General features: G+C 35.0%; 1 protein-coding gene across 3 annotated transcripts in view; it reads right to left on the reverse strand.

Annotated features, from left to right (window-relative positions):
- Nucleotides 1–421: 421 nt before the first annotated feature.
- Nucleotides 422–12,178, reverse strand: part of POT1 (protection of telomeres 1) — an 82,844-nt gene continuing 71,087 nt past the window's right edge. For all 3 annotated transcript variants that reach the window (XM_043589395.1, XM_043589397.1, XM_043589396.1), the window contains exons 17-20: nt 9,472–9,560; nt 7,524–7,615; nt 5,819–5,924; nt 422–3,800 (exon numbers count right to left, since the gene is read on the reverse strand). In XM_043589395.1, the coding sequence (XP_043445330.1) occupies nt 3,688–3,800; nt 5,819–5,924; nt 7,524–7,615; nt 9,472–9,560 (400 nt within the window). In that variant the 3' untranslated portion in view covers nt 422–3,687. The remainder of the gene's footprint in view (nt 3,801–5,818; nt 5,925–7,523; nt 7,616–9,471; nt 9,561–12,178) is intronic.

Raw genomic sequence — 12,178 nt, forward strand, 5'->3', positions numbered from 1 at the left:
ATTCTGTCATGGCATAGTCCTAATCTGTACTAGAAGTTGGGTAGGACTTCAAAATTCTGATCACCTAAGAACCAACCGCCAGTGGATACAGTGAAACCAGGTCCCAGGGGCTTCAGATTTATTTAAAAGGAAAATAACACCAAAAAAAACCAAAAAACAAAAACACAGACTAAAATAATAACAAAATATTATTATGAATAAGTATAAGGCAAGAAAGTCAACAAAATAGGTAACAATAAAAATATAAAATTCCAAAACTGTCGCAATAAGAGAAACACATAAACAGACCCAAAACCACGACAAAAATAGGTCAAATAATCAGAGAATTCCCACTAAAAAGTTACTTATGCTGAATAATTAAAAACAAGTTTCTCCTATGTGTATTGACATAAAAAAACAAACTCTATAAAAGTGACAAAAGCAAGTTGCAGAAATATATTTATAACATGATGTTATTTTTAAAACGTGTATATACACATATTTACACATTCTTAGGGAAAACAGTCTGGAAAAGCATATACCACATAGTTAAAAGTAGTTTGCTTTGGGGTACTAGTTAAGAGTCAGCATTAGTCCAACTTCATATACTTTGTTGCTTCAATATTTACAAATGGATACTATTTTCATTTTACAAAATTCTGGATAAAAACAAAACTTGATGAAACACATGGTCAAAATTTAAAACAGTGAAAACAATAAGAATCTAGCTATTTCACCAGATCCCAAGGAAAGCTTCCAGAAAGTGTAGAAGAGAATTGGCTGGAATGAGAGTCACAAGTCGTGACAAACTCATGCTTTAACTTTGGAAACCAAACAGCACAGCCGGTGAAGGATTCTGGTCCATCCCTGTGACCTGCAAAAAGTTGCAGCACGGGACATAGATGAACTCAAAACCTGGGCAGCCGGTGCCCTAGTGCGTGGAGACGGCTTTCTCAGGGAGACAGAGGGGTCTTCAGCTCCTATTTCAACACCAGTCTTTCTATATTCATTCAGAAACAACTCCCGAAGTGCAACATGACCAGGGGTTTAAAAAAAAAAAAAGAGGGGGAATGATGCATTGCATCTCGGCCTGTCGAGTTCCCCCAAAGAAAGCAGTAAAATGGAGGGTAGGGACAGAGGAAAGGGTGTGTGAGCAGTGCACTTCTCATTACTGTATAATCGACTGCCTCAGACTGTCTAGGCTACGCCTTCTCTTCCTCCCACGAAACAGTGCAGGGGTTATAAGAGACAGTCTGGTAGTATCTAATGGATGCTGCAGGGACTGGAAATTGAGCAAAGAGGCTGTACACAAACTATTTTCTTAAATTTATGTAATTTTGAGTCTGACCGGAAAGGTACCAGGATTCACACGGACAATAAAGAGGACATGGCTCAAATCAGGGCACAATGAACTACTGTCTACTTGTTGCTCCAGAAATAGAATTCTCCTAGCATTCTGGATTCCTGATTCAGGTATGGCGCATACATCACAGCTGGACAAACACTAGGTGTTGACAGAACTCTTCTTGTTTGTTCAAAGCTAAAAAGTTAAAAAAGAAAACAAATGATGACAACGTGGGGGGCTATTTAAAAAAAGAAAAGAGAGAAGTGACCTATCACTGTAAAGACTCATATGAGGCATCTGACTTTGATAACTTGGGAGCCAGCACTGTGACCTGCCCTACCTTCTGACCTCTCCTCTTCTGGGCACTTCCTGTAGAGAAAATGGCTCTCTCACCTTTGTATCCTCAGTATACCATTGGTACTGAAATCTATTCATCTATACGGTTCTTAAAACTTTTCCCTGAAGATGTTTTTGAACCAAGTGATTACATCCCCCCAAAAAGCAGCATCAGCTTCTTTCACCATCTCCAAAAAGCTGATAATTCAGTGATGAGAGATGGGTAGTTAGGTTGGGGGATGGGCTAATTTACTCAGGAACTAGAACTTGGAGTTATTGGGGCACTTGGGTGGCTCAGTCGATTAAGCATCCAACTCTTGATTTCAGCTCAGGTCATGACCTCACAGCCTGTAAGTTCAAGCTCCACGTTGGGCTCTGGGCTGGGCATGAGGCACTGTCAGTGTGGAGCCTGTTTGGGATTCTCTGACTCCCTCTCTCTCTGCCCCTCCCCTGCTTGCGCGCTCTCTCTCTCTCTCTCTCTCTCTCATAATAAATAAACATTAAAAAAATAATTTAGAGTTATTATAAACACAGGAAATCAGGTATTTGACCCTTTTTGCCAATAAAATGTTAAAAGCTTTTTGATAGGTTAAGAAAATGTAACACTGACTCCCCTCATAATCTGCTTCCAACGTCATTTCAAGTATTTAAGAGAGGACGCAGTTGTAGAAAACCCATGCTAGCTTTTGCCCCAGCATCCTACAGTGGTTAGCAGAGCAGCTTCTGAACACAGATTACCTGAAGGAGAGTACTGACTAGCATATTGCGTGAACTTAGTGAAGTCAGCTTATCAATCAAGTTTTATCAGGAAATCAGTTTTATTAGGAAAATGGGTTTTTATGAAACTCAAATATATGTTGAATGCTTTGTACAGTACCAAGTGTATAGACGGTCCTAAATATCTATTATAGTGACATTCCTGCTTTCTTTGCCTCCAATCATGTCTCAACTCAACACAGGGCAAACAAAGAAAACAGCTGAAATATGTGCGTTCATTTATTCTTCACTGATACTGAACTAGGCAGATCTGTATGTCTTAGTCTTTACCAAATAATATACATAAATCTATACATACATACAAATATATGGAAGTATTTGTATAAAACTGAATATTCATGATTTTAAACTTCACAAACACTGTCAGGTAAAAAGTGGACTATGATACTGAGTTAATATCTCATTTTGTGTTCAACCTGAAATATAAGTACACATTACATAAGACTATTAAAAAATGGTAATATAAGTCACTAACATTATAAATCTGACTGCTTTATTAGATCGAGGTGGAATGCAATAACTTCACGTAGAGAAACGAGCAATCAAAAGAACATAATTCAGGTCTTAAGAAATGGATTTATCCTAAATTGGTCAATAGTACCGAGAAAGCAATTCTGCCATGTACACTTAAAGTAAATCATTCCTTTAAGTATGCTGTAGCTCACTCCGAAGAGCACTTCTCAACAAGAGTGCTTGTTTAAGCAGATCCCTTTGTACAAAACAAAACAAAACAAAACAAAACAAAACAAAACAAAACGACTCAGCTGCTACACCCCTCACACTCAGTAAAAGCTGAGTAATTTAATGTAACGACATTTTCTAACCCCATACCTGTGCTAAAATCATTAACACTGCTGATACAAAAATCAGGGCAGGAAAGAAGGAAGGCCTAGGATGATGGCTGGCAGAGAAATCAGTGGCTGACATATGGAAAAACAAACTTAGAGCAGGGTAACAAAACAGCTTCTCTGAAAGGGCTGCAAAGGGTAAATGAAAACACAGTCCTTATTTCTTCCACTTCTTCCTTTATATCCCTAGCAGCCATCATACTGGAAATTTTGAGCAACGGGACCATTTTTAACTTACCCACAAGTAGGCATTTGGTAACACAATGTCTATTTGCCAAAAGAATTTTAAATTGTGGTTAAGGTGGAAAATAAACTATACAGCTAAATCTTTATAATAATCTCACAGAAAATGATGTTTTCTAAAATTATAGTATTTTACATGTGCTAAGCTAAATGACAATATTAGATTAGATCTTCCGCAACTGTGGTGTCAAAAATCTGATAGCAAATCTGCTGCTCTGTTCCGCTTGTGACATTATACGACTTGATGAGGCACTCCAACCATGGGTATGCATCTACAGATGAGAAAAAATGTTATTTATGCATTAAAACTAAACAAATATCTCTAAAATAGGTAGCTGAGCATAATGATTAGCCAGAAAAATTAACATATTTAATTTAGCTGGAGAAGTAAATAAAATACACTTACCAAATATATTATTATCTACCCTTCCAAATACACACTGGGTTCATGTTATTATTGTGTAACAATCCTAACTAATCTTTTCCCCCACAGGACACAATAATCAAATGTGGAGTTTCCCAAACATCTGATCGCTAAGGTAGCAGCCATCTCATTTCCATTCTTTATTTCTTTATTCTTTATTTCTGCTGATTGCTTACTGACCTCCCCAGGTGTTTTTTTTTTTTTTTTTTTTTCTTGGTTGACTGCAAAGAAAGTGAACCCCAAGTTCACATCAGCTCAGGCCCTTAACACCTGTCTAGCTGAAACTCCCCATCAAGTTCCAAGCACTTAGTCCAGACAATGCAGATGCTATTCCCAAGCTCTGATTATGACCACAATAAATCTATTTAAAACTTCTAGAAAAGTTTCTTAGCGCTTCTTCAAGTTCAACTTTGAAAGATACTTAATATAGCCAATCTTGGCAAGAGTCGAGCAAGATAGGCACTCTCCTCTACTGCTGGAAGAACTATAAATAGGTAAAAATATTCTTGAAAAGCAATCTGGCAGCATGTATCAAAAGCCTACCAAACCCATCCTTTTTGATATGGCAGTTTTATTTCCAGAAATCTATCCAAAATAATTGAAACTAAAAATTAAAACTGACACCAAATAAAAAGTGTGTAAATTAAACCTTGTTAGGATGTATAAAAGCTATCTTTCTGGAACTGTTATAAAATGCAAAGACTGACCAGGGGAAAATAGAGTCTGATTAAAAATAACCTGTAAGGGGCACCTGGGTGGCTCACTGGGTTAAGTGTTGGACTTTTCGGTTTTGGCTCAGGTCATGATCTTGCGGTTTGTGAGTTGGAGCCCCGCATCAGGCTCTGTGCCAACAGTGCAGACCCTGCTTGGGATTCTCTCTCCCTCTCTCTCTGCCTCTTCCCTGCTTATGCTCTTTCTTTCTCTCAAAATAAACTTAAAAAAAAATAATAATAACCTCTAAAAGGTAAACTGACAGCAGCTAAATCTGCAGCTGGTAAAATTTGTTACTGATGAAAAATTAATAGTGTCAAACTAACTAACTATGAGAGGGATTTGCAAACTTCAATGTAAACAGAAATAATGACCACGAAAGGAAAACTCAGTGGCAGTAGATGGGATCAATACAATTTGATCTGAAGATCTGGTTGATTAATCAAATGTTATCCAGAGAACAACTAAAGTTGATAAAAATAATTAGTAAAATAAAAGCGCATAAAATCTGAAACTAGTTAATATTAATAGAACATTTATGAATGAGGGGCACCTGGGTGACTCAGTAAGTTGAGGTCTGACTCTTGATTTCGGCTCAGGTCATGATCTCATGGTTCATGGGATTGAGCCCCATGTCAGCCTCTGCACTGACAGCTTGGAGCCCGCTTGGGATTCTTTCTCTCCTCTCTCTGCCTCTCCTCCACTCATGTTCTCTCTCTCCCTCAGTAAATAAACATTTGAAAAAGAGAGAGAGAGAAAGAAAATTCATGAATGAATTACACTGGCTGTATGTAGTCTGTTACAGAAAAATATTTCTTCTCAAAATTTCATCTGTTGGTATAATTTCAATGAAAATGCTTGTATACATAAACATCATATCAAATGTGCTTGTGATCAAGCAAAACTGCCTCCTTTTGTTATATTTCAAAAATATTTTCTAAATCTTTTCATTTCAGGAATTATGATTCTTACCTATCTTCTTCCTGCCAATGTCTTCATGAAAAGACAAATCAGACAATAATTTACTTAGTACTTTGTAACAGTATTCAGATTTTAAAGTTTTTCAAACCTCTATGTCTACAGATTGAATATGTGCTAGGTAGGTATTATTTCAAGAAAAAGAATGAATGAGATTGTTAAAATATTCGTGCCTACCAATTTTTGTTCCTGAAGGACAAAACATGCCCATGATCATTTCCATACTTTGCTGCAGGTCATCATTGATGAGGATTTCTGATGCTGGGATCTGGAAGAATTTGTCCTTAAAAAAAAAATTATAGGAGAAAATAGGAAACTATATTAATCTTTTTTAAAAGCCATAATTAATATAAAAGCATTTCAATATCATCTAATTAAAATAATCTAGACTATTTCACTCTGTGAAGATTGTAGATTTCATAAACTAGAGTTCTAGTCTAAACTCTAAAATCTGGTTTACTACTTTAATCTAAAAACAGTATATATATATATATATATATACATGTACATACATATATACACACACATATATACATACACATATATAAATATATATGTGTATGTATATATGTATATATATATATAAATGAAAGTAAGAATAGTAATTAGAAAAGAGTGAGGCTTATCATTCTTTGTGTACAGGAAAAAAATCTAGTGTTAAATTTAAAAGAGTATAACGTATAGTGTATATTTAATTTTTCTCTCCTCGATCAGATTATAAGTTATACTTTCTTAAAAGAAGAAAGGGATCTTGTTTGCTTTTGTTCACTGCTAAATCCCCATCACATACAACAGTATCTGGCACATAGCAGGTGCTCATTAAATATTTATTCAATAAATGGACCAATGAACTGTTTTGGCAAGAGAAAACATTCTCTCAAACCTACCCCAGATTGTTTCCCAACGTGTGTAGTAAACCAATTTGACCTTACTGCGAAAAGAAATCTGGTCTTTGCCCTTGGCTCCTGGAAATCACCTCTAAGCCCTTGGAATATCAGGCCTGTTAGGAATGTCTTTGTCCTACTAGCTAAGTCTATCAGCGTGATTTAGGGCACACAGTTTGGGGCATGTGGTATTAGCTCGATCTCTGGAAGGACTGAAACCAGATGAGCCTATGGGCTGTCTACATGTCTCTACATGATGGAGCCCCAATAAAAACTCTAGCCACCAAGACTTGGTGAGGCTTCCCTGGCTGGCAGTACCGCTTGTGTCCTGTTTCACATCACTGCTAGGCTGGTAACGCTGGCTGCTATTCCACAGCAAAGGGCAACTGGAAGCCCCATGTCTGGAACTTCTTGGACTCTGCCCTACGTACCTTTTCCCTTGGATGATTTTATTTTGTATTCTTTAGGTGTAACAAACAATAATAGCAGAATAACTTTCATTAAGTTCCATGAGTCTTTCTAGGGGATTATCAAAACTAAGGTGGTCCTGAGAACTCCCAAACTTAGAACTGTTGTTAGAAATGAGAGAGGTTTGTGGATAGCTCTCTAGCTTCGTATGCTATAACCATCTCTCCTCCAAAGTAATTTCATTCCCTCTACTACGGAAATGTGGAGACTCCAAAAACCTGGTAAAATGCTGCTTAGACAATGTCCAGAAGGTGCAGCCATACCTCTGCCTTTGGCTCCTGGAGTAAAACTTCTGAAGACTCTCTCCTCAAATTCCTATTCTTTGATTTTTCATTATTTGGATATTAAATTTACAGAGTCAGATTGGAACAGGATAAATATACAGACAATTCAAGATTTATGTGCTTGCATTTTATTTGTTCTTCTAAGTTGCCTTAAATCCTCTCAGTAATAAAGTTGGTATGAATAAACATGTTAAAATCAAAAACATATTGTTAGTTAGAAATATCTACGCTCCCTCTGTTACTTACAGAATCCATGAGATAAGCTTCCAGTACCCCAGTTCCATCATCAAGAATAAATGTCATTACAAACACATGTTGAAGGGGTACAATACCCAGCACTAGTGAAGGAAGAAAAGATCAAACCATATGAATCTTCTATTCTTTATGATCAAAGTAAGATAAAAATTGTTTTATGATGTTAATTTTGTTTACTAAAATAATTTGAGATAAAAAAAATATACGCCTTTTGTTCTCTAGTAACAATATATTAAGCTCATTTAGCAGGTTCACTTTGGAATATTAAACCATACCTATGTAGTGACAATGACTCATGAGCAATTCTACCTTTTTGATTAAATATTAATATAAGGTATCTTTACAATGAGTTGATAACTTGATAGAAAACACAAAAACGAATTCATGAACTACAGTTCATCATGTTAGCCACATGAAAGACAAAATTAAAATACCAGAATGTTGTAAAAAGAATAGCATGTGGCTCAATATTTATGATTTTGTAAAATGTTTCTCCCCTTTATATTATAAACACAAGGATCACGTATGTTAAGAGATCTCATCTGGTTGAATGGCCAAAAGTGTCAGAATATGGGATTTAATAATTTGGTAAGATGAGGAAAAAGAAATTGAAGAGATACTAAATTATACAAAAATCCATGGGTTAAAATGTTACTTTGTGTTTGGAAATGAGAGACATTTATATGTTTAAAAAATGAAATATTGTCTTTTGTTTGTGGAATCCATATTTAAAAGGATTAGCTAAGGGGCAAATAGAAGAATAAATCAGCGTACAGAGAAATGAATTAGAACACATAGACATGACAAAAAGTGGTTAATACAGAGGAACTGATTTTTAGGATTCTAAAGGTCTCGATAGGTTAAAACTGAGCTAAAACCAAGAAGGGGGAATGTAGAACCTACTCTGAGGGACCACACAAACGAAGAATTGCATTTTAGAATGGGATGAGGAGACCAAACGGGATAGCAAGGGGCTCACATGACTGGACCACAAACAAAACAGGAAACAGAAGTACCACAGAGCTGGATTACAAAAGAAAGATAACAAAACCAAGTATACAAATAAATATATACACAATAAAATTTTCAGGCTAGTAGAAGCAAAGTGTCCAATTTTAGAGAAATAAAGGTTTTCTTTATATTCTGAACTAGCCAATATTTGTAGCCCTATTTGCAGCTTTTAAGGGCAAACTTTGAGAAGAGCATTGGTAAAGTGAAATGTTTACTAAGGAAGAGAAACAGAATAGTAAGGAATGTGGTGAATACCAAATGAAGTGAGGGTGCCTACTTGGAGAAATAAAGACTCAATGAAGGCATGACAGATATCTTCAAATGCATGAAGCTGTTGATCTTCTACAAGACCTATACTCTAACTCTAGTAGATAGAACGTGGGCCATGTTAAAATTTAAGTAGGTAGATTTTGCTTCACTGCTAAGAACTACTTAAAAATTAAGGGGATATGTTGCTTTGCAATGTAATGAGTCCCCTATCACTGAAAGAGTTTAAAGCCAAGGCTGGATGATCACAGTTAAGAACAGGATATAAAAAGCTTCTTGTCGTTCCAACTAAAGATGTGTATTGGGTGGAGAGTGTAACAGCTGTGTCTAAAGTTGTTTTGAATCCTAAGATACTATGAACTGGAGGAATTTTTCAGAATCTGTATTTGTGATTAATGATTAACACTAAAACAAATTACTGAACATTAAAATGTGAGCAATGATTAAAGATACTGGCAGATGCCTGAAAGCAAGTTTTCAAATACGTTTAAACTATGTTATGCTCTTATTATAATCACCGTGAACAGTTTTGCTTAAGTAAAGTTCAACGTTAGCTCAGTCTTTGTCTGGTTTTACTATATCCACAAACACTGAAATATAATCAGTGAGATCACCTTACACAAAGACAGTTGCAGTTGTAGAACACAGAAATTTAGCTAACCTTCTGCCACAGAAGAAGGAATCCAAGGTGTTTTATCAACCAGAGAATTTAGATTTTGTATTGGTCTCAAAGTAGAACACTGTTTACATCTGAAATTAATGACAGAAAAAAAAACCATACAGATTTAAAAATAATTTATTATTATAACTCATTTAATTATAACTTACCTTTGCTGTTCAAAACGCACAGTTTAAAAAGTTAATTATTAAATAGTGTTGCACGTTCCACATTATAACACACATATTACAAACAGAATTATAAAAAAACAAGATTTTTACATTTGAAACAATCACAAAGATAGTATGGTTCAGAATAAACAACACTAAGTTGAGAATAAGAGAAAGGGTCCAGATCTAGATTGTTAATTAATTTGGCTGATTTCTTAATTTGGTAAAATGAAAAAAATTAAGGAGATTATCTCTAAGGACTCTTTCATTTTATGGCTTTTTGATAACAGCTAAGGTATTAAATAAATATAACCAATACCAGAAAATTATTCTCATTAAAGAAGTCAGTAGTAGCAAGACTTTGGATAATATATTCAGTAAGCATGTATTTAGAGGTTCATAGTTTATAATGCCAATACTATACTTATCCTTCATAATATAAGTCAATCTGAAACTACACAACATACTAAGAATGCACATGATTTAGTATAGGTATTTTGCTTTGTTTACATACAAACATACTTTAAATATAAGTAATTATTTTTTATTATATATTATCATAAGATTAGGAGATGCTACTAAGAAAATATACTTGAGTAAAAATATAAAAAGAAATCAATGTTCAAAAGATTTACGTAGACTCCTTTCATTTGTAATCTGCGGAAAAGTAGAGGGTACCTATATTTTTTCCCCTTCTAGCCTTCAAATACATAGAAAAAAGCATGGAGAAAAGACAGTCTCTTAAAAACAGTGTTGGGAAAACTGGATAGCAACATGCAGAAGAATGAAACTGGACCACTTTCTTACACTATACCCAAAAATAAATTAAGAAATGGATGAAAGACCTAAATGTGAGACAGGAAACCATCAAAATCCTAGAGAAGAACACAGGCAGCAACCTCTTTGGCCTTGGCCGTAGCAACTTCTTACTAGACACATCATCAGAGGCAAGGGAAACAAAAGCAAAAATGAACTACTGGGACTTCATCAAGATAAAAAGCTTCTACACAGTACAGGAAACAATCAACAAAACTAAAAGGTAGCCTATGGAATAGGAGAAGATATTTGAGTCTTCTGATATTGAATATCAGAAGACATATCTGATAAAGCGTTAGTGTCCAAAATCTATAAAGAACTTAACAAATTCAACACCCTAAAAAACAAATAATCCAGTGAAGAAATGGGCAGAAGACATGAATAGACACTTTTCCAAAGAAGGCATCCAGTTGGCTAACAGGATCCATGGAAAGATGCTCAAAATCACTCATCATCAGGGAAATACAAATCAAAACCATGATGAGATACCATTTCACACCTGTCAGAATGGCTAAAATTAACAACACAGGAAACATCAGGTGTTGGTGAGGATGCAGAGAAGGGAAACCCTCTTGTACTGTTGGAGGGAATGGAAACTGGTGGAGCCACTCTGGAAAATAGTATGGAGGTTCCTCAAAAAGTTAAAAATACAAGTACCCAAGACCAGCAATTAAACTAGTAGGTATTTACCGAAAGGATACAAAAATACCAATTTGAAGGGGCACATGTACCCCAATATTTATAGCAGCATTATCAACAGTGAAACCACGAAAAGAGCCCAAACATCCATTAACTGATGAATGGATAAAGAAGATGTGGTATATATTACACAGTGAAATATTACACTCAGCCATAAAAAAGAATGAAATCTTTCCATCTGCAATGACATGGATGGAGCTACAGAAGTAATGCTAAGTGAATAAGTCTGAGAAAAGATAAATACCATATGATCTCACTGACGTGTGGAATTTAGGAAACAAAACAGATGAACATATGGGATGGGAAAAAAAAGAGAGGGAAGCAAACCATAAAAGACTCTTAATGACAGAGAACAATCTGAGGGTTGATGAGGGGATGTGGATGGGCAATGGGCTAAATGGGTGAAGGGTATTAAGCAAGGTACTTACTATGATGAGCACTGGATCCTATATGCAAATGATGAACCACTAAATTCTACTCCTGAAACCCATATTATACTACATGTTAATTAACTACAATTTAAATAAAATTATGGGGGAAAAAAAGGCAATAGAATAAAGAAATATTACTTCCTTAAAGACTAGGATATTAACTTTAGACATTGATAAAGCAAGTATGTAAACTAAAAATTAAGTATATAAATTAAAATTCAAGGGTAACAAGTAAAAATTAAGTAGAGATTTATTACTTCCAAAGCAATAAAAGACAAAAGAGGGGAAAATTAAGAACATTTTTATAAATGAATCCAATAGAAGATTAGAGGAAAAAAATAAGCTAAATAATTACCAAAAAAGGGGAGGGAGACGGAAGACTTTGGTAATAATGTAAGTGGAAAACAAAATAAGATGTAGAAATAAAACCTAAATATATCAGTAATGAACATATTTTAAACTTATCTACTAAAAAAAACCTAAAATCTAGTCCTATTTATTTATGAGACTTTCTAAAATAGAACACAAAGAAACATGAAAGCAAACCAGCCAAAGAACCTCAAAATGTAGAAAGCAAACACTGACCGAATTAAA

This window comes from Prionailurus bengalensis, chromosome A2 (genome assembly GCF_016509475.1).
Source record: "Prionailurus bengalensis isolate Pbe53 chromosome A2, Fcat_Pben_1.1_paternal_pri, whole genome shotgun sequence".
NCBI lineage: Eukaryota > Metazoa > Chordata > Mammalia > Carnivora > Felidae > Prionailurus > Prionailurus bengalensis.